The 22607-nt window shown below is 42.3% G+C and overlaps 2 protein-coding genes and 1 long non-coding RNA gene across 3 annotated transcripts; 1 reads left to right on the forward strand and 2 right to left on the reverse strand.

The window, feature by feature from the left end:
• Positions 1-8101: 8101 nt before the first annotated feature.
• LOC147580672 (uncharacterized) lies at positions 8102-8868 on the forward strand. Its single transcript, XR_015250960.1, has 2 exons — positions 8102-8365; positions 8498-8868. It is a non-coding gene; the product is annotated as an uncharacterized LOC147580672 (long non-coding RNA).
• On the reverse strand, positions 8686-17197 carry LOC112853482 (histone H2B type 1-M). Its single transcript, XM_086706062.1, has 2 exons — positions 16077-17197; positions 8686-10558 (listed from the first exon to the last, which is right to left on the reverse strand). Exon 1 carries the CDS (start codon positions 16464-16466, stop codon positions 16086-16088), a length of 381 nt encoding a protein of 126 aa, XP_086562188.1. The 5' UTR covers positions 16467-17197; the 3' UTR covers positions 8686-10558; positions 16077-16085.
• A 122-nt stretch (positions 17198-17319) lies between these two features.
• Positions 17320-18095, reverse strand: H1-4 (H1.4 linker histone, cluster member). Its single transcript, XM_025916995.2, has one exon. The coding sequence runs from the start codon at positions 18038-18040 to the stop codon at positions 17384-17386; it is 657 nt and encodes a 218-aa protein (XP_025772780.1). The 5' UTR covers positions 18041-18095; the 3' UTR covers positions 17320-17383.
• Between the last annotated feature and the right edge of the window lie 4512 nt (positions 18096-22607).

Genomic DNA, 22607 nt, shown 5'->3' on the forward strand with positions numbered 1-22607 from the left:
ACCCGGCACGTAGAGTGATGGTTAAGTGTCCGATTTCAGCTCAGGTCATGATCTCACAGTTCTTGAGTTTGAGTCCCATGCTGGGCTCTGTGCCGACAGCTAGGAGCCTGGAGCCTACTTGGATTCTGTGTCTCCCTCTCTCCCTGCGCCTCCCTATCTCTCTCTCAAAAAGAAATAAACATTAAAAAAAAGAAGCAAAATTGACAAGTGTGCTTTCAAATCAGTGAATTCCTCTGGTGGGCTTATTCCCCAGCAAAATTCTCTCCGGATCTAAGAATAGAGATTTTTTTTTTTTTTAATTTACATAAAATGTAACTCCAAAATAATGGTAGATACTAACTTACGTGTAATATTGTTTAGTTGTTTTGCTATATGATTGTCGTCTCATGGAAGTTTTTTTTTTTTAAGCTTTCATTTGCCTCTCTCAGAAAAGCATTATGTTCGAGTTCTGGAACATGTTCAATATTTTATCTTTTTATGATATTTACCATGTTTTTTACAAACCAAAAAAAAAAATGTGTGTAATACAAAATGTGGATTAGAAAGTGCTCCTCTTCTTTGAGTCTGAAAAGAAACCATTACTGGATTTATATAATAATAAAGAAAAAATAAGAATGACGGGTAAACGTTACCAAGAGGCAGCGAGTATGGTAATATTAATATTAAATACATTTCAAAGCTCCAAGTATTTGTGGGGGTAGAGAGGTATGCACTATAAGGACTTTTAGATCCAGTGTGGAAAACAAGATATTCTGGAAAGCTGTCCTGAAGCAAAATAGCTAAGGACTAGATAAACTACAAAAACACTCTAGCACATTATGGCCAAATCACAAGAAACCAAGGAAAACTCCTTAAATCTCCCAGAACAATAAACACCTCGGAGCTGAAGCCAGCCTGCTAAACCCACCAGATTTGGTTCCTAGGGGCAAATACCATTATCAGGATTCTACGCTTTGTCAATCAATGTTAGCCTGTTGGGGAAAAGAGGATTCTCAGCATTTAAACTGAACTAGAGACTTGTAGCAAAAAGCCAGGGCTCTTTGAGAAAACAAAGGCTTGTAGGGGAAAAAAAATCTAGCAAAGATCCCTAACAACAAACCTGTTGGTCTCTGCAGGGCTCTGTGGAGGAGGGTAGAGGAAATTTGCTACAAGTATTTCACCATAGACCAACTTAGAGTAGAGTTTCCGCGAAAGCTTCCTGACATTAATGTGTGGCGCGAGCTTGTGCGTCCCATCGTGCCTCATGCAGACAAACTCACACCCCTTTAGGAGGGAAGCATCTTGGATCCAAGTTCTCTAGATACACATAAATTACTTACTTATTTCCTAGTATTTATTGAGAACATATTATGTGCCAGGTGCTCCTAGGAATTTGGGATGTTCAAATATAAACTCATCATAAATGTGACCTAACCTAGGAGGAGAACAGACACTTTGAAGAGTCAGGCTTTTAGCCTTCAATCCCCACCTCTTCCTCACACAAAGAATCTCAGATATTAAAGTTATCAGATACAGACTATAAAATATTTACTAAACGTTTAAAGAAATAAAAATGAAATAATACACTGTAGGAGCAAGGGACAATCAAACCCAGACCTATGAAAAAATTAATGAAATTGAACTTTTAAAAATGAAAAGGATCTATAGTTCATAATGATAAAATAAAAATCCACTGATAAGATGTAACATTTAGGGACTTGATGTACCTGACCGCATAGCCAGTAACTATGTATGGCAGTAACTTCCAGAAGTTTTAGGAGAATTTCAGGTTTACAAGTGTAGGGCAAGCCTTCAATACTGTACCCTTAGAAATTCATATAACAACGAAGGAAAATGCTTATGGTTATAGAAGATTGAACAACACAATGAACAAACTTCATTTATCTGTGATTCCTTCACTTAACACGTAGAGTATTTCTGAATTTTTCGAAGGACCCATTTAATAATTTCAAATTTTCAACACTGGCTTCAGAATACATATAAATACATACATATAAAGAAAACAGTTTCGTATATATTGCACTATTTTATCATAATCTAACTATGGAGCAATAGAAATATTTTTTTTTTTTTTTTAGGAATAGTAAGACTGAAACAATCTTCTCATATTCTTAGAAACTAAAAGCACACTTCTAAACACGTGGATTAGAATGGATATCATTAAAGAAAGTATGTAATAGAAATTACTATGAATACACTTAACCAAGGAGGTGAAGAATTTGTACTCTGAAAACTATAAACATTGATGAAGAAATTGAAGATAACACATACAGTGGAAATACATTTCATAAATTACGTGCTCATAAATTGGAGGAATTAATATTGTTAAAATGTCCATACTACTCAAAGTAATCTATAGTCACTGCAATTCTTGACAAAGTACTAACAGTATTTTCCACAGAACTGGGATAATCTTAAAATCTGTATGAAACCACCAAAGACAAAAGCAAAAGCAATCTTCAGAAAGAGGAACAAAGTTGAAAGTATCATAATCCCAGATTTCAAGATACACTACAAAGCTATAATAATCAAAACAATATGGTAATGGCACAAAAACTGGCAGATAGATCAATGGACTGGATAGAGAGCTCAGAAATAAGCCAACTGTTATGGTCAATTAATCTATGCCAAAGAAGGCAGGCATACACAATGCGGAAAAGACTCTTCAATAAAGGGTGTTGGGAAAACTGGACAGCTATGTGCAAAATAATGAAACTGGACTGCTTTCCTACATCATATACAAAAATAAACTCAAAATGGATTATAGACCTAAATGTGAGACCTGAAACTATAAAACTCTTAGAAGAAAACACAGGCAATAATCTCTTTAACAATCTCTGTTTGCCTTAGCAACCTTTTTCTAGCGTTTCTCTGCAGGCCAGGGAAACAAAAGCAAAAATAAACTATTGGGACTACACCTATATCAAAGGCTTTTCACAGAGAAGGTAACCAACAACAAAATGAAAAGGCAACCTGCTGAATGGGAGAAGATATTTGCAAATGATATTTCCAATAACGTGTTAACATCCAAATCATATACGAAGAACTTATACAACTCAACATCAAGAATAATAAGGTTTTAAAATGGGTAGGTGATGTGTATAGACATTTTCCAATGAAGACATACACATGGCCAACAGATAAATGAAAAGATGCTTAAATCACTTATCATCAGGGAAATGCAAATCAAAACCAGAATGAGATATTGCCTTACACCCATTAGAATGGGAAAAAAAAAAAAAAAAGGAAATAACTAGGGCTGAAGATGTGGAGAAAAATGAACCCTCTTGTTTTGTTGGCGGGAATGCAAATTGGTACAGGCACTGTGAAAAACAGTGTGGAGTTTCCTCAAAAACTTAAAAATGGAAATACCAGAGAATAGAGTAATTTCACTACTGGGTATTTATCTCAGAAAACAAAAACACTAATTAGAAAAGATATATATCCCCCCTATGTTCCTTTTAGTATTATTTACAATATCCAAGATACGGAAGCATCGTAAGTGTCCGTCAGTGATGAATGGATAAAGATGTGGAGTGTGTATATCTGTGTGGAGTATGTCCAGTCCATCATGGAATATCACTCAGCCATAAAAAAGAATGAGATCTTGCCATTTGTGACAACACGATGGATGGATGGGCCTCGAGAGTATTATGCTAAGTGAAATAAATCAGACAGAGAAAGACAAATGCAGTACGATTTCACTTATATGTGAATCTAAACAACAAAACAGATAAAAAAGCAGAAATAGGCCCATAAATACAGAGAACAAACTGATGGTTGCCAGGGGGAGAAGGGTGAGGGGATGGGCAAAATGGGTGAAGGAGAGTAGGAGGAACAAGCTTCCAGTTGTGCAATAAATACATCAGGGGCATGACAGGTACGCCATAAGGAATGTAGTCAATGGAAGTGTAATGTAATAGCGTTGTGTGGTGACAGACGGTAGCGACACTTGTGGTCAACACAGTATAATGTACAGACTTGGCAAATCACTATGTTAAAAAAATAGATGGTAAAAATGAAGCACTCTTCTCAAATGCTTGGAAACTAAAAGCATACTTTTAAGCACATGGATTAGGCTGGATATTAGAAAGGAAGCTATGGAACGTTTTGAGCTAAATATGAATAATACATATGAAAAATGTAGGGTGTATTTGTAATGGTACTAAAAGGAAAATACATACTGTTAAATGCACATGTTAAGGAACAAGAAACACTGAAAATACATAACCTAGGTATTCAACCAAAAAAGCTAGAATAAAAATGATAGTAAATCGAGCATTGGGCTTAGAATCCTTAGGATCTGTTGTACTGGTAGGAATGATGTCTTTGTTTTCTATTTTATTTCCAGATAGGTCATTGCTCATGTGGAGAACGGCCATGAATTTTTACGTGGTGCTCTTATACCCTGTTGAACTCTTATTAGATCTAATTGTTTATTTATAAACTCCATGGAGTTTTGCATTGACATATTATTGTTAATATGTCAATTTCAAAATTTAAAAAGAAGAAAAATAGAAAAAATGGAGATGATCCGTAAACCAAAAGCTTATTCTTTGAAAAACCTAATAATAGACAAGCCTCTAGCAAAACTAATTAGGAAAAAAAAGTGTGTGTGCACGTGAGGGTGGGGGTGGCGGTTGAGAGGTAGTTACGGGATTAAGAAGGGAAAGTTGCTACCAAAAGGGAGTTATTAAGAACCATGAGAATGCTTTGAATAAGTTGAAAGACAGAAAGAAAGAAAGAAGGAAAGAAAGAAGGAAAGAAAGAAAGAAAGAAAGAAAGAAAGAAAGAAAGAAAAAAAGAAAGAAAAGAAAGAAAGAAAGAAAGAAAGAGAAAAAAAAAGAAAGAAAGAAAGAAAGAAAGAAAGAAAGAAAGAAAGAGAAAGGAGAGAGAGAGGAAGGAGGGAGGGGGGAATGAAGGAAGGGAGATAAAGGAAATGTAACAGAAAAGAATGTCTTTCAAGAACAAACATTAAGCAATAAACAAGATGAATAAGCAAATTATGATTATAAGGGAACAGGAAGGGCAGTTAAAAAAAAAAAATCTCTTCTATGCCCTTCATCCCAAATGGTACTCAGGATAGCTGGGTTATACAGGTTTAAGTGAAATTACAGGAATTGATAATCCCTATTTTTACAAAAGCTGTTTCAGTGGAAAAATAGATCTCTCTTATGTGTTTTCTTTTGAAAGTCTATAATCTATTATGAAAACTGAACAGGACCAATTCAAAAAAAAGAGAAAATTATGGCTTTGTCTTACTTGTGAACACTTAAAGAAAAGCTCTATTTAAAAAGCAAGAAAATGGGGGGGCGCCTGGGTGGCGCAGTCGGTTAAGCGTCCGACTTCAGCCAGGTCACGATCTCGCGGTCCGTGAGTTCGAGCCCCGCGTCGGGCTCTGGGCTGATGGCTCAGAGCCTGGAGCCTGTTTCCGATCCTGTGTCTCCCTCTCTCTCTGCCCCTCCCCCGTTCATGCTCTGTCTCTCTCTGTCCCAAAAATAAATAAAAAAAAAAACGTTGAAAAAAAAAAAATTTTTAAAAAGCAAGAAAATGGAAACGAAGAAGCCATGTTACTTAACAAATAATAGCATTTTGTGCACGATTTATTCCAAGAACGGAAGAAAAGTTGAACATCCTAAATCTGCCAGTGTAAGATATTACTAGTGTTAAAACTGTACGGTCATCTCCACAGACACTGAGAAAATATTTGCTAGAACATAACACTCTTTTTTTTTTTTTTTTTGAGTTTATTTTCAGAGAGACAGAGACAGCACGAAGTGGGGGAGGGTCAGAAAGCGGGAGGGGGGGTGGAGGATCCAAGCAGGTGCACCGAGCCCCATGTGGGGCTCAAGCTCATGAAGCTGTGGGCTCATGACCTGAGCCGAACCCGAGTCGGATGCTTAACCGACTGAGCCACCCAGGCGCCCCAACATTCTTTCATCATAAACATTTTCAGCAAACTAGAACAAGACGGAGTAGCCACTTAGTTTATAAAGAGTAGCTACAGTGAGCATGACATATAGCGGTACACTTTTAGAAGAATTTCTAGGAAGTAAAAAGAAAAACAAAACAAAACAGACAAGAGCTCTGTGGCACGATTCCCATTCAACATGGTGCTAAAGGCCTGGCCAGCACTGTGAGACCAGGGGAGGATGAATAAGTATAGATAAAAATTCAGTAAGAAAAAGCTGTTATCTTTATTGTTCGAAAATGATGTCATTTAAGAAATCCGCGAGACTCTACAAACAGATCTGAGAGAGCTCAACAGGGTTAGTGGACACATGATCAGCACACAAAATTCATGACCTTTGTATACATTAGCAATGCCTCGGCTGGAACTGAAATTAATAACCAGACGTTATTCACAACAGTACTTTAGATTCTAAGGATTCTAAGTCCGAGAAAAAAAAATTCGAATCTATATGAATAAACTATAAAATGTCATCGAAGGATGTAAAACAAGATTGACTTTAAAGAGTTAGACCTACACTTCACCGTGTTTATGTTTTGTGATGACACCATGCTAAAATGTTCATAAATTCCAGAATACACTAAAAATTTAATGTTATGCCACAAAACGTCGCTGGATTTTTGGTAACATTGTAAAACGCACGTTCGTGAGCAAAAACATTGAAGATGATTCTAAGAAAGGAAGGAAGAGAAAAGGAAAAATAAAGAATGGTGGGTCTTGATTTAGGGCATGCACTTTAAGAAGGGCTAGGGTCATCTTAGGGATATAGCTTTGATCTGTGAAAACGATTTTAATGCTTGTCCAAGCTTTTATAAGTCAAGTTGAGAAGAAGGCTCAGAGGAGCCTGGCTAGAGTTTGGTGTAAATTTTACCTGCTGTTACTTGAATTAATTGCATATGGTTGCCAAGAGATGATGTCTTTACTCTAGGGGGTAAGAGCAAGGACCCTGGACCTAAACTGCCTGGGTTAGAATAAGAATCCCCTCTGCCATTTACTAACGGTAGGACATTGGGTAAAAATAATTTTAAGCTTAAGGTGACTCAATATATATGGGGGTAATTAGAACAACAATAGTTCACGTGTGTATTATGAGGAACACCTGAGTTAACATCTGGACAGGACTCAGAAACGTATCCGGGTGTTTGCAAAAAAAAAAAAAAAATTAAACAAAGATGAGAAGGATTGTGTGCCATCTGCTCGCAGTTTCACTGATTTTTGTGGGCCCTAGGGACTTTTGCCTTCCTGGGCCTCTCCCTCCATTAAAATAATAAAATTAATAACGTTATTAAAATTACACAAACGTAAATGTATTAACATTACATACTAGAGCCTTTTGGTCAACTTCACAGTTAATATTTATCTTCTGATTTCAGAGAAAATGACAAAATTTTCATGAGCCATTGAAAGTACTGTGGGGCCTGGGCTCTGTGCCGACCGTGCCTAAAGGATTTAGACCTGCGTGCACCCGAATATGAAATTAAAAAGCATGGTTATCCGAGTAGGAAATAAAATTACCCACATACACAGACATAGGTACACGCAGTGCTCACACGAAATCCCCCACAATTACGAGGACGGTAAACAGGGGCTGTGCAAGCCGGGCGTCCTGCGCGGCCACTGCGAGGGTGTCCTCGGCCACTGGGCAGCGAGGCCCGGCCAGCTCGGAAACCGCCAGAGAGGAGGCCGACCAGGGAAGCTGCTGCCCCGCGGCTCGGTCCGCGCACCGCTCGGTTCCGCGCTCTCATCTGCGGACGGCCCGCTGGATTGTTGCGAACGTCCAGCGGCCGCGCGGCGAGGCCGGGTCGCCACGGTTTGCGCACCAGAAAGGGACGAAACGGGAAACAGCCTGCCGGCGGCGACGCCACCAACCGAGAAAACGAACGACCCCACCGCGGAGCCCGAAAAACGAAACATGGCGCAGGTGCAACGTGAGGCTCGTTGGGGGCGGGACGCGTGCCGCGAAAACGGTCCAATCAGGGGGCGTCATGGACGGGCGTTGCAGGAAGGCCCACTGACGGAACCAGCGTGGGGGGCGCGGCAGGACAGACCAATGAGAAAGCTGGCGTGTGGGGGCGTCGCAGGACGGGCCAATGAGAGAGCCGACGTGGGGGAGTGGCTATGAGACTGGCGGTGCGGAGGCGGGGCCTGCCGGGCCACAGGGTCATTTCCACGCCTGCGTGGACGCGGAGGATGCAGGACAGTCGCTGCGAATTTTTAGGACTTTCCAGTTCCAGTTTAGACCTGAATGTGACTGGTTTGTGTTGCTGTTTGGCATTCGTAATTCAAGGAAATCCCTTCTTCTGGTTGAAAGCACGGTGTGATTTCCTGGCCCTCCTGCATCAGCATCACCTGGATAATACAACCGGCAAATTACCGGATCCTGCTACAGATCTGGTGAATCAGAAGCTGGGGGGGGGGGGGGGGGGGGGGGAGGGCAGTAATCTATGTTTTAAAAATGCTCCAGGTAGTTTTGGTACACGCTGAATTTTGAGACTGCTTCGAAGTATTGTGTTTCCCTTAATTCAGGTGCTGGAAGTGACACCTCAAATGTCAGCTGAGCTAACCCAAGCTGCTTACCTTCAAGATCCTTACCAGAGCCAAAACAGTGCTTAGGCTTTACCCGCTCAGACTTCGATGCCAGAAGATAAAGTGAAAAATAAATGTGTGTCTAAAAAGGAGAGATCTCGGGGAATGATTTGGGTCAACAAGGAATGTGGAATTCCATTTCTCCACAAATTTTATTGATCCTAACATCTCATTTACAGACTTTTTGCCCTCCTCATTTAGACTTCTCCAGCAAACATAGTCCATGGTAAATAATGATTCTCTGTAGGCCTGTAACAGCAGTAAATTCTATTTTCATCATTAAAACAACAAATAAAACGAAAATGCTAGAACACTGTTTAGTTTCTTCTTCTTCGCTAAGGCTCTCCTTCTAATGAATCCGTGAACACCAAACCAGGATGGGTTAAATTCGGGCAGAATATTCATACTAATCAATCCTTCTCAGGCAGATCACTTTTCATACCTCATAATTCTATGGCTGATTCACTTTTCAGTTACTGTTTGCATTCATTTCTTTGCATTCATATCTCTCCCCAGTTGAAGAAATAAAAAGGGTTTGTTAGGTGCCATTTTGCCATCAGCCTTACTATTTGATGTACAAGAAAGATGTTTTTTTGTTTTGTTTTGTTTTGTTTTGTTTTTTACATGTGCTTGTATAATGAATCTCTGCTCCAATATTACCTACACTTTAGTCATTTTTAGCATGAACACATAATGACTCAAACCAGTAAAGAGAAACCTGGACAATAAGATCTTTGTTCCAAATCCTCCAGTTATCCTTCCACAGGTGGAATTCAAGCAGTTCAAAGGCTTGCATTTTCTTTTAGTTTCTGACCTGAAGAGAATTGGCCCCTCTGATTTCATTTTAATTCAATGACTAAAGAAATCTAATACTTGTTAACATTGGCTAAGCACTTACAAAATTATTTCAAGACTGATTTAAGAGCTTTGCATGAATTATCTTACTTAATCCTTAAAATAGCTCTAAGAAGTCGTATACTATTATTTTTGGTGTGTAGATATGGAAAGTGAGACTCAGGAATGCTGTCTCTCATTCTTTTGAGCCATTGCAACAACTCACCTCTGGCCCCTGTCCCTGTTGTTATATGTGTACTTTAACTCGTTATGATTGCTGTAAATCCTAACTGAGAGCCTACTGTGTGTCTGGAACATCCTTAGGCATTGGGGAGTCAGCAGCAAAAAGGACTAACTCTGCCCAATGGAGCTTAGAGCCTGGAGCATGGGAAGAGGAAACCAGCAATATGCAAATTCATGTCAGTTATGCTAAGGGTAATGAAGAAGAATGAACAGAGCAAGTTAAGAGCTGGATTGAAGGGCGCCATGTGCATTTGCTGGTCAGAGAGTGTCTCCCAGATGTGGTAACATTGTAATCATCCACTCACCCCCAAACCCAAGAAATCTGGGGCGTATTTGAGGTATGTAAAATGTTCTATTCCCAGCTGAAGGGTCAAACTCATAACAAGGTCTAGCTCTTCATCTCCCTCTTTTCCCTCTGCTTTCTCCAACTATCTTCCTCTGTGCCTTCCCCTTGGTCTTCAGGCTCTGGCGCTCCCTTTCGCAGTAGCCCTTTGCTTCTTCCATTCTTTTTCTCAGTCCCTCTCACCTTCCTTCTTCTCCCTATTCCTAAAAAATAGCCACCATTTGGCTGTGATACTTTTATTGTTTTGTATTTATGAAATGCAGCTTAACATTCACGGTGAAACTTTTAGACAAAATTCGAAAACGTTAGTCCTTCACTTTTCTACAATTCCTGTTCCCTTTCCACAGTAGCAATTTCATGGTTGGTGAAAGGAAAGGTCAGTCAAGTGCCGCTGTCCATGTAAAACAAAGGGAGCGTTTTTTTCTATGTAGCGCTGTGTGCCCACGCCACCAAAATGAAGGTTAAGAACTCTGAACTTTCCCCAGCGTGATCTCCACCTCTCCTAAGTCTTCTTTGCTGCCGCCAAGGTGTGGAGGGCAGTGGGAGTATAAGTCAAGGAGGAGACGGCTGAAGTTGTTCATCTGAATAAAGTATAAAAACATTGCCTTCAATTAGAAATCTCCTTATAACTTTTGGGTCCACAGTTGATCTAAATAAACCCAAACCATTGACAGAACCATCAAAAAAGAAAATAGTTGGAGAATTCAAGTTATGGTCAATCATAGCCATCTAATCAAAACGGTAAACCTATGGTTTTTCTTATGACGATGTGTATGGTGAAGAACCGATTTTATCCAAAGAGAGATGTGGCCTTTGCCCTTTGCTGGGAGGGGATCTCTAGGCTCATGGAATGTCCTGCATGATAAGATGATCTTTGTTTACCTAGAAGCCCTGGGCTGCACAGGATAGGGTAATAATGTCACTTATGTTGGGGGCTTTGGGTCATGTGGCATGTGGGCTACCGCCAGAGGGCCTGCTGACTAAAGTTCAGCCACGTGGACAGTCAACCATGTTCATATGACAAATCCCCTAGGTTGGCAATGTCTGTGTGTTGTGCCAATATTGTTGTGCGGCAGGGAGACATAAACCCTCCCCCAGCCTCCACTGGGAAAGGACCTACCAGAAGCTCTGAGTTGGGAAGCCTGTGCTCCATGCGCCTTTCACCTTGGCTTATGTGTAATCTGTATCCTTTTGATGTAATTAATATCCCCCAACCTTGGGTGCAATAAAGTTGAGTGGATTCTGTGAGTCATCTAGTGAATGATCAAATCCGAGGATGGTTTTGGAGACCCTTCATCTTTGCACTTGGTGTCAGACGTGAGGGGACGCTTATGGGAGTGTACCTGAGCTTTGCACTGTGTCACAATGATATTAGTATTACTAGATTCTGTTTAGTACTCAAATATTGGGATGAACATTTTGTCTTAAGGAGCTTTGTAGTTTCCATGGGAGCCCAAGTCTATTCCCCTGCCAGTGGATTTCCAAAGAGTGGTAAACACTTTTTTAGGTCTTAGTGAGTGATAATAATAATTAAAAAAAAAAAAATTGAAGATGTAGCTATAAGTTTCACTGATGGTCTACTAACCTGAGAGCTCCAGAAGGTCAAGGACACCCTCACCTCTTTTTGTATTTCCAGTGCCCATGCCTGTGTCTGACTCAAAGATGTTCAATTGACTATCTCTTGAATGAGCTGATTTATAGTAATACTCTGAACTGTTGCCATACTACAATCTAGTAAGAATTTTGACACATGTCATGGATCTCCTTATAAGCCTTCATGACTAAATTAATCTCTTTAGTTTCTTCTTGTACGTCTTTCTCCTACCTCTTAATCTTGTTACCTTACACTTGAAACATTGTAGTTTACTTTTAAGTCTGACTCAATCATCAGTTCAAATTCCACCTCTTAAATCAACTAATTGAGCTTTTACTTCTTGTCCCACTTTAAATTTTATTAATTGTTATTTTTTATATCATTGATTTTTATATCATTAATTTGTTATATTTGCATAGGCCAAAGTATTTTTCAGATTTTACCTTTTTTTTTCCCCCCCTAAGGAGTTAGAAGTTTATTGAATACACTGAAAGGGAGTGATAGGACAGCAGAGAAGAGGCTAGCTCTCTGCTTGGGGTTTTATCTTTTTATTGTATTTGTTTTCCCTTTTAATTTATCTTTTCCAAACCTACTAGTTTTGTTGGATATTCCTACAACCATCATGAAGCAGAGATTTGTTGTACAGATGGCTGTTTACGATTTCTCTGTTGAATTCATTCAATTCATTCAACATTTTCTCTATATACTGGCAACGTGCTGGTTTATTTGACTACAGAGACAACTGTTCGGTCCTTACAATCTCAGGGAGAAGTCCATCAGGACATCATGAGGAGTTTCATTGGCTTTTGTCTTTGTGGATTGTGGTCAATTTTAGTCTAACTCCTGGAATTCTTAACGACCTAAAGGAATTAGGTCTAGATGATTTCTGACTACTCCTTAAATAACAAATACTTTTTATAATCGAGTAATTAAAGCATTAAAAAATGATGTGAAAATTTCACAATATGTTCACATCCTTACCTGGAAAGGTGAGCTGGAACCCAGTTCCCCTTCTGATTACATGCCACATTTAAAGTGACTTGCTTCTAATTAGTAGAAAGTGGCAGAAGTGACAGCATGTGACATTCAAAACTAGGTCACAGAGACTTCAAGGGTACGTTCTCTGCCTGACTTCTCTTTCTGCAAGAGAAATGCTACCACATTTTGAAGAGATTTACCCTCCTGAGGGTTCCTGGCAGGGAACTGAGGTGTTACGGTGGTTCTCCTGCCAACAGCCAACAGGAACTCGTGCAGGAGGGCAGCCAGCCAACTCTGGTAAGGAATAAGGAATCTTCCAGCTGTGGTCAAGCCCTCAGGGGACTGCAGCCTGTGTGTACATCTCAACTTCAGCCCCACGAGGGACCCTGGGCAGAACCACCCAGCTAAGTCACTTGTGGATTCCTGATCCCCAGAAACAAATTGAGGGAAGAAATGTTCATGGATTGAGCTGTTGAGTTTTGGTAGTTTGTTACACAGCAGTAGATAATAGAGGAGAGTTACCATAATCTTAATGACAAAATCTGATATGGCTAAACCCAAAAGAGAGTGTGACTCGAGCAGGGAAAAAAAAAAAAAAAAAAAACACAAACTCTAAAATATTAAAATGTATGCAGCTGATATTTAAGATAATAATATAACATGACCACGTAAGATTTGGGCTGGGGATGCAAGTATAGATTAACATTAGGAAATCTACATATATTCATTGTGGCAGGATAAAGGAGAAAAAGCACATGAGCTCATCAAATGGCAAAAATTCATATATCATTCCTAACAAAAAGACTTAAAATAAATTTAGAAGTAAACTAAGCAACACATACAGATTACACACACACACACACACACTCACGTGCACACGTGAACAACGAGCAGGGAAACAAATTTTTATAAGTCATGAACTACCAAAGCCACTTTGATGAAAAAGAGGAAAAAGACCACGATGACTGAGAGCATACCTATATGGCATCCAGTTTGTGATTTTACCTGATACAATAACATGATAATGTAATTAACATAAATAGTTATTGGAAAGAATATAAATTTTTTAAATTTCCTAATTATAGTGTTATATGCACTGAAAAGCAAGACAGTCCATTAAATATTGATTAGAATTACAAAGTTTAGTAATCAGATAGGTATAGAGTGCATGTAAATAATTTCTCAATTATCCTCCCCTCCCCCCCAAGTATTTATAACAGTATTTCAGTCTGATGGCACCTGTCAGAACAGGTCGAAGACACAACCTTGTTGTAATCAGCCTTCTATCTCTTGTGAGAGTTTATGGGGCTTAGGTCACAGTGTGATGCAGTGACCCCCCCTTTTTTATATCAGTTTTCACTCTATTTTATTTATTTTTAATTACACGAGAAATCCATTAACTCTAAAACATCCTCAGCCATGATCTTTGAAAGCTCACATCAGCATCATTCTCTCTGGTTGTCCTTCTGGTACCAAGATTAGATGTATTTCAGACAATTTTGCTACTAATTCCAGATCTCTTGAATTCACTTTTACTTTTCTCTCTCTGGATTTTGGATAATTAAGACCTGCTTACAGAGTTCATGAAAATTCTTCAGCTGGGTCCAATTGGCTATTTAGCCTATTCAGCAAGCTTTTTAAATGTTAATTTTCTTATAATTAATTGTGTGTGTGTGTGTGTATCTGGAATTTGTATTTGGTTCTTTTTTTCAAATCTTTGTGGTCATTCTTTGCATTCTCTTGGGCTCTCAGCATATTTCAAATAGTCCTTTTTTCCCCCTTTGTAAATAATAAATAATTTACTTATTTTGAGAAAAAGAGAGAGAGAGAGAGAGAGAGAGAGAGAGAGAGAGAGAGAGAACCTCAAGCTAGCTCCACATTCAGCCAGATGGGACTTGATCTCACCAACCCTGGGATCCTGACCTGAGCCCAAATCAAGAGTTGTGCGCTCAACCAACTGAGCCACCCAGGTGTCTCCCCCTTTTTCTTTTAAAAGTTATTAAAGTGAGCCACTTGAAATCTGTATCTGTTAATTTCCTTTTACTCTGTTTATTTCCCTGCTCTTATTCTGGGTCACAGTGTCTTGTTGAATAATGTGCTAATGTCCTGTACGAAGCCTCGTTCCTTTTCTTCCAGGTTCCTATGCGGGGATTTGTTGAGGCCCACAATGAAGCTCATTCCCCCAGAGAGGATTTGCGTTTGCATTATCCAGGTGCTCAGGGGCACAAAGCCAGCTTGGGCTTAATCCCTAAATTAATTCTCAACCTGGGTGTTTGAATCCCTGTGATATTGATGCCAGAAACCAATGGATAGTAGTCCAGATTGCCGGTGGCAGAATCTACGTTGCTCAGCACCAAGGCTCGGGGCACCCTCTTCCTTGCCATCGTCCGTGGCGAGTGTGGGTCTGTGTGCATGTGTGTGTGTCTGTGTGTGTGCTTGTTTCTAGCTCACCTTCTACCCTGAGGATGTGACCCGGCAGGTGGGTCAGCGTCACCAGGAAAGATTTCTCATCAGGTTTCTTGGCGAATAATAAAGAAAGTCTACATTTTCCTCACTCCCCAGCAGCTGAAACCCTTCAGGCCAGCGAAGCTTGTGCAACAGAAACCGCTGCCTGCCCGAAAGGCTTTCCTTCCCTTCCAACCTCCTCTCCGGCCTCACCTCAAGGGTACGCCAGGGAAGCGGCCAGGGTGCTGAGAAGGGGGCCTCGGTCTCGGGGGGAACCATCGCCTCATCACAGTCACACACCTGATGGGACTGAGCAGTGGGCCTCTGTCTCGTGGCCCAGAGGACTTTACAGCTGAATGCTTCCCAAAGACTGAAGCGAAATAGGACTTCCTAGGACAGAGGCGACAGTAACTGACAGGACTGGAAGGCCTCTCAGAGCCCGGACAGGTTCCCTTCCGGTCCCGCTGCGACTTTTGGATACAGTATAGACTCTGCCACCCTCCTCCCCCAGAGAGGCCCCCTCCCTGGCCGGCTGCTCAGAGCAAGCAGATATGGGAGCAGCTGCAAGGCAGGCCGACCAGAAAAGCCCACGTACATTTACCGGACGCTCCCACGGCCTTCGGCTGTTTTCAGTATCACCTCCATACATTAAAAAGGAAAAGAAAAAAAAAGAAAGGTGAGGAGAACAAAGTTTTCAGAGCAGGCTCCTTTGTGCTCTGGGTAAGCTCCTTCCTTATCAACTGCCTGAACAACGTGACGATCAATTTGGAGCCAGGCCCACGGAACCAGGAGTTGTACACTTGCAATGGCGTTTCATTTAAAATTAAGGTCTAGTTTGGTGAAACCGAAGGAATAATGGATGTAGAGAATCGTTGTTTATGGTGAGCACGCAATTTATACTGTAGGTGTTACTGACAGAGTAACTTGAAAATACTTTCTACGCAGCCCTAATCAAAAATTGAGTCGTGCTAGATTATCAGATCCTCGAAAACAGCTTCCGTAATGAAAGGGTTACACCTCATTTGTTGAAAACATGCATGGCTCTGAAAAGAGCCTTTGGGGCTGGGTAAGGGGGCGCTTACTTGGCAAGTCTACTTGGAGCTGGTGTACTTGGTGACGGCCTTGGTGCCCTCGGACACGGCGTGCTTGGCCAGCTCCCCAGGCAGCAGCAGGCGCACGGCCGTCTGGATCTCCCGGGACGTGATGGTCGAGCGCTTGTTGTAATGCGCCAGGCGCGACGCCTCGCCCGCGATGCGCTCGAAGATGTCGTTGACGAACGAGTTCATGATGCCCATGGCCTTGGACGAGATGCCGGTGTCGGGGTGCACCTGCTTCAGCACCTTGTACACGTACACCGAGTAGCTCTCCTTGCGGCTGCGCTTGCGCTTCTTGCCGTCCTTCTTCTGCGCCTTGGTCACCGCCTTCTTGGAGCCCTTCTTCGGGGCCGGGGCGGATTTGGTGGGTTCAGGCATTGCGGCGTGAAGTTAATACGCTATGACTAAGAGCTGGGAAAATAACTCGCGGCACCAAAGCCACGTTTATTTATAGATGCGGTATTCAAATGAGGTTAGTAAGATTTTGTCCGCGATTGGATTAATTTTAGTGTGTCGTCACAAATGCGGATGTAAAAGATACTTGCAGGTCTAGCTTTTCATTGGCTGCTTCCTTACTTTGCTTCGAGCCAATCAGAAGGCTTAGAGTAGGCTGCCTAAAGCTACTATAAATAAGCCTGTTAAAGAACTTGCGCCGTAGATTTCGGTCACTGAAACTTTTACGGAGGACATCCTCGCTTTCGGTTTATAGGTGTAGACCACTCCCTGTTGGCTAATATGGCTTCGTGCGTGGAGTCTGGGGCCTGTACCAGTCGGTGTCTGGAGGTTAGGATGCGTCAGGCTTTAGGCGGGGTAGTAAGTGGTCGTTGGCCCGAAGCCCATAGTCCTTCCCAGCTCGCCTCATTGATTAGCAACCTGCTCTATTGCGCCGGGCTGGTCAGGTGGTGAAACACCGTACGTACCTGTACTAGCAAATGCTTGGGAAATACCGCTTCCCAGACTTCTGGTCTCACGCTCACCCTGGCCGTCAGTGTGGGAGAAATTTACCACTGATCAGCCTGCTCGAGAAATAAGCTCGAGTTTCGGTCGTGGATAGGCTTGCGGGGCCTTGACTGAAACCCCTGCACGTACAAGTTCTTAGGGGGTGCACGCAACTAATAAGCGTTGCCAGGAGACGCCGCTCTGTGCTCGAGGGACCGCCCCACCAAGGTGGTGTCCTCCCTCCGGCCACGCCCCCCAAGGAACACAGTGCAACAGCTCTTTCCTTGAGGTCTGTGGGTGGCTCTGAAAAGAGCCTTTGGGTTGTGTTGAGCTTCTAAGCAGTAGGCCAAAGAAACTTATTTCTTCTTAGCTGCCTTCTTTGGCTTGGCTGCCTTGGGCTTGGCGGTCTTTGGCTTGGCCGCCTTGGGTTTCACGGCTTTGGCCTTCGCTGGGCTCTTAGGCGCCTTCTTGGCCTTGGCTGCTTTCGCTTTTTTCGGGCTCTTTGCCTTTTTGGCTCCTGCAGCCGCCGCGGGCTTCTTCGCCTTCTTTGGGGTCTTCTTGGCGCTCTTCTTGGGGGTGCTGGCCCCCGTCGCCTTCTTGGCTTTCTTGGCCGCCCCGGCAGCCTTCTTGGGCTTGGCCGCGCCCGCCTTCTTGGCTTTGGGCTTGGCCTCCCCGGACGCCGCCTTCTTGTTGAGCTTGAACGAGCCCGAGGCGCCGGTGCCCTTGGTCTGCACCAGGGTGCCCTTGCTCACCAGGCTTTTGAGGCCCAGCTTGATGCGGCTGTTGTTCTTCTCCACGTCGTAACCGGCGGCCGCCAGCGCCTTTTTGAGCGCGGCCAGGGACACGCCGCTGCGCTCCTTGGAGGCGGCCACGGCCTTGGTGATGAGCTCGGACACCGGCGGCCCAGACGCTTTGCGCTTGGCGGCGCCTGCGGACTTGCGGGCCTTCTTCTTCACGGGCGTCTTCTCGGCGGGGGCCGGAGCGGCGGGCGCGGCGGGCGCGGTCTCGGACATGTCGAAGGCGGGCGCGGGGAGAGCGACTCGAGCCGGAAGCGGAGGCACTGGCCGGGACTCGGGCCGCGCCGCTGCGCCCTCCCGTTTATATAGGGCGGAGCTGCGCCGTGATTGGTGCGCTGTCCAGCCCGCCTCGCTGGCAGCCGCAGAGTGTCCTCTCGGATCCCGAGTTGTGTTTGTTACACCTCAAAAAATGCCAAAAATATCAAAATTCTCTACATCGAATCGCCCGGTTTTTCTCACAAAATGATCCCTGAAGCCTCAGGCTTCACGCCGGTCTCAAATTATGAAGAAAGCACAAAGCTTTATGCCAGAAACTTACAATATTTCCCGCCGTGCTCTTCAAATTTCAACTCAGAGAAACAAAACTTTCTATTTTCTTCGTAAATTATAAACCGATCTTTAACTGTGGAGTTTTCTGACCTCTCAAATAGGATTCTCCAAGTGGTTAGCTTCTTATATGTCCAAAAACCGTGCCACTGGCACTAAGATTTTTATTACAAATCTGCGCTTAAGTGAGGGAAGTAACACAGGCTCCTCGGAGAGTCCTGCCTATTGAGCCGAGGGCATTTGAGTTCATCAAACTGGTTTAGTTTAATGGCAAACAAATTATTGCCCATTTGGGGTTAGATTTTGGACCCCTGGGACATCAGTCTATGCAGTCATGGTTTTATTTCTGTCGGCTGCACCTGGGTTTTTAAATAATTCTTTAGGATAATTCTTTTCCTTTCTGCTCCCAAGGGTTGGGGGCGGGGCTGTTGCTTCTCTTTTCCCTGGACAACTGCTCCATGAGTTTAGATACCTTGAATTCAGGATTATTTGGGTCGGTAAGGGAACCCCAAAACATAGTCAGGGTGGGCAGATGCAAAAGGATTAATTTTCAAATAACACAGAGATGAGGTCCATAAAATCATTGGAAGTGGAGGGACACGCTGAGGAATTTGCAGTGTTGCGGCGTTCTTTGGCACATTCTTCTGGATTAAACTGTAAGAAACGAGTTAGAGATGAAATTCAAGCGTTGATCGTATGGGGAAATACGTTCGAAGTGTCAATGATGACATATCTACTCCCATTATTAGAGCAACCCAGACCCTGTCATTACTCAATAGCTGATGAATGGCTAGTCCACCTACGAAATATGGCTTCTGTCATGAAGATTATGGCCCTATGCTTCCCAGACATCCATAAAAAAGAAAACAAGTTACGTGTTGGATTGAATTACAAGTTCAGATTTGCATCTCAGAGGTGGATCTTTGCGGGACTATGCAAGTTAAGTCATGGTCCTCTGAAGACATCCTTTGCAAGATCTGTGAAAGATGGGTTTGTTTGGGTAATTGCCCAATCAACAGAGAGTCTATGTTAGCGATGACCATCCAACTAAAGGAATCATTCCTGGAAAATGGTCTGGATGGAATTGTCTTTAAAAACTTGCAAGCCATGTACTTGAGAGACAACGTACCATTTTGGCCAGTGCTATAAAGTGATACGACACCATTCTTTGAGTGTAGCTGGTTGTAACACAGCATTGGGCATCACGGTAATTTTTAGTTTTGTTGCCACAAATCTCCCTGCACAACAGACCTTACTACTGAAGTCAAAAGAGAATATATACCTTTGATACAACATTAATTAAAAGTTTCAGATTAGTGCTACTTAAGTTAATGCTGGTATAAAATCAACGTAAATAATCTGTATTTTTAAAGCCTTAATGTATAAACATTTCAATGTAATTAGTGCATGCTAGTGAAAAATAAATATGCCCTTTGGTATATATTAATATAAAAAGGGAGAGGATAAGGTTCCAAAACAGACCAGTTGATAGTTACTAGGGAAACTGATTTATGGGCATTCAATCCCAGAACAGTGTGTTATACTCATTTTCAATGACAAACAATAACTTTTGCAAATGGCTTAAATTTGCACAATCCATTGAAGTTTTCTCTTAAATGTCTGGTTTGAGCCTATGTAATCCTTACACTTCTGACGTTGAGGGACTTAATGTCTCCAAATTCTGTGATCTTTCAACTCACCTATGGTTGTCTCCTCTGGTACAGTGTGTTTTCCCATCAATAAAATGAACTGATGGGTTCAAAGAATACATTGAGCATCTCCCACTATGAAAGCAAATGTTTATTTGACACTCTTCTATGATGGCATAAGAGTAACACCAAAGGCTCTACTTTACTATTGATCTATCAGCTTGGCTGGCCCTATTCCAACTACCTAGGGTGTGTGTGTGTGTGTGTGTGTGTGTGTGTGTGTGTACTTGTATTTTAAGTTTAGATTCCAAAGTCTTTCTTCAGACGATTCTGAACCAGTAACTCCAGGGAGTCTCAGAATATCTAAGAAGTCCTCGGTTCCCTCTGATGCCCAGTTGAGTCTGGGAACTACTGCTGTCCCTGGAGGTGACCAACAGGTCAAACCCGTTTTCTGTCATGCGAGGGTGCAGATTTCTGGACTTGCCTGTGACATGCCAGACGTGACCCCAGGTTGAGAGGGTGTGTTGCAGCAATCCAACCCTGACTCCCTTGGATTCCCACCCGAATGGGCACTCAAGTGGGCTCTGGAAGGGTGAGAAAGTGATGGCAAAGCCTCCCGTGCTTGATGATTTTCCATCCACATGGGGTGGATAAGCCTTGGTTTCCTGTGGACTCCCAGAAGCCCCTAGTATGGCATCTCTGCTCCTCATCCCGTTTTATCATTCTTCTTTTTTTTTAATTTTTAAAAATGCTTACTTATTTTGAGAGAGAAAGCAAGCGTGCGCATGCAGGTGGGGGAGGGGCAGAGAGCGAGAGGGAGACAGAGAATCCCAAGCAGGCTCCAGGCTCTGAGCTGTCAGTGCAGACCCTGCAGTGGGGCTCGAACCCGCAGACCTTGAGACCATAGCCTGAGCCGAAGTCGGAAGCCTAAGGGACTGAGCCACCAGGTGCCCCTCTCACTTTATCATTCTCAATAAAAGTTACCCTTTCCACTTACTGGTCATTGTACTCTGTGCTACCTACATTCTTACTTGGTCAATGTAACCATCCCTAGCCTGGGCTGTTGTCCCTATTTTACAAAGGAGCATATGGACTTGCACCGGCTAAGGACTTCTGAGCAGGCTGTTGCTGACAGGTGCATCTAGGTTTCCAGCTCACATCTGTCTGACTTCAAAGTATGTGCTCTTAATGTGTTTTCCAGACTGTAGGTCTGAATAATCACTAGAGGTTGTGAAATCAATTTAGTAGCACAGGCCACGTGTTTCTTTTTCTTTCTTTCTTTCTTTCTTTCTTTCTTTCTTTCTTTCTTTCTTTCTCTCTCTCTCTCTCTCTCCCTCCCTCCACCTTTCTTTCTTTCTTTCTTTCTTTCTTTCTTTCTTTCTTTCTTTCTTTCATTTATTCTTTCTCTCTCTCCCTCCCTTCCTCCATCTTTCTTTCTTTCTTTCTTTCTTTCTTTCTTTCTTTCTTTCCATTATTTCTCTCTCTCTCTCCCTCCCTTCCTCCATCTTTCTTTTCTTTCTTTCTTTCTTTCTTTCTTTCTTTCTTTCTTTCTTTCTTTCTTTCTTTCTTTCTTTCTTCCTGAACTAGACTAGAATATCCAATACCAGTGCCCAATGCCTGTGGCTTCAGTTATGCACTCAGTTCTTTGACTGTGTGCTGATGCTTCCCATGTGAAATGTATCTTTTGCTGTGTGGGATCATAGGCTAGAGTGGGAGGAGTCTTTCTCATGGAATTTCTTAAACTCATGAAGTATTCTCAAGTTTTTAATCTCTAATGAGCTAAAAAAAAAAAGGGGGGGGATTTCTTGATATGGACTTTTTTTTAAGCCTCTAAAAAAAAAACCCAAGTGATGGACAATGGGGAGCATGTTGTGAATGGTGGACACGATAGCAATTGTGGGAAGAGGCACAACAATATGATTTGCAGACAAGTTAAAGGCATAGGAAGCTTGTACTTGGTTCCTTTTACTCCATCGTTCTGGGTTCCAAGCACTTGACTCTGCACTTGGCTATTTTAATGTTGTCATGAGTGCTTTAGTGAAGACAGAGTTTGGGGATGAAGTGCTTTTTGCAGGACAAACGAGTCCTTCCCGAGTTTCCACACAGGAGGTGTATCACGTATGCAAAGGACGTGGCACCGTGGACTGTGGTCACTGTGTGGATCACCTTTAGAACTCTGTCTGTTGGGACAGACTTCCCCTCTGTGGACTTTTAATAGGTACTCTATCTTACCTTTTGGTGTAGAACATTTCTGGCGAATTTTTCGTAAAAGGACCTATATGTTACCTTACAAATTCTTATTCTTTCTATCTCATTCAACCATGTGTGGATTGCACACCATTCAATCCAAGTGTGGATTGCACACCCTAGATTATTGACTTGCAACATTGTTTGGAACTATAAAATGTCAGGGAGAACTTTATTATCAACCCATAAGAGAACGTTGAAATGAACTAGGGTACACTTGCAATACTTAAGAATACGAAGCTACAGAAATGGGTAAGAACCATCTCTCAGAAGTAATAAGGAGCAAGTTCTAGGATGTATGGATAAGTGAAAAAGCCAAGTGCAAAAGAGTATCCATAGTA

Source organism: Puma concolor, chromosome B2, assembly GCF_028749965.1.
Source record: "Puma concolor isolate L17-30 chromosome B2, mPumCon1.1.hap2, whole genome shotgun sequence".
NCBI classification, from domain to species: Eukaryota; Metazoa; Chordata; class Mammalia; order Carnivora; family Felidae; genus Puma; species Puma concolor.

Bases quoted from the DNA above. Each gene is read 5' to 3' on its own strand.
- H1-4 (XM_025916995.2), bottom strand. From the start codon at position 18,040: ATGTCCGAGACCGCGCCCGCCGCGCCCGCCGCTCCGGCCCCCGCCGAG.
- LOC112853482 (XM_086706062.1), bottom strand. From the start codon at position 16,466: ATGCCTGAACCCACCAAATCCGCCCCGGCCCCGAAGAAGGGCTCCAAG.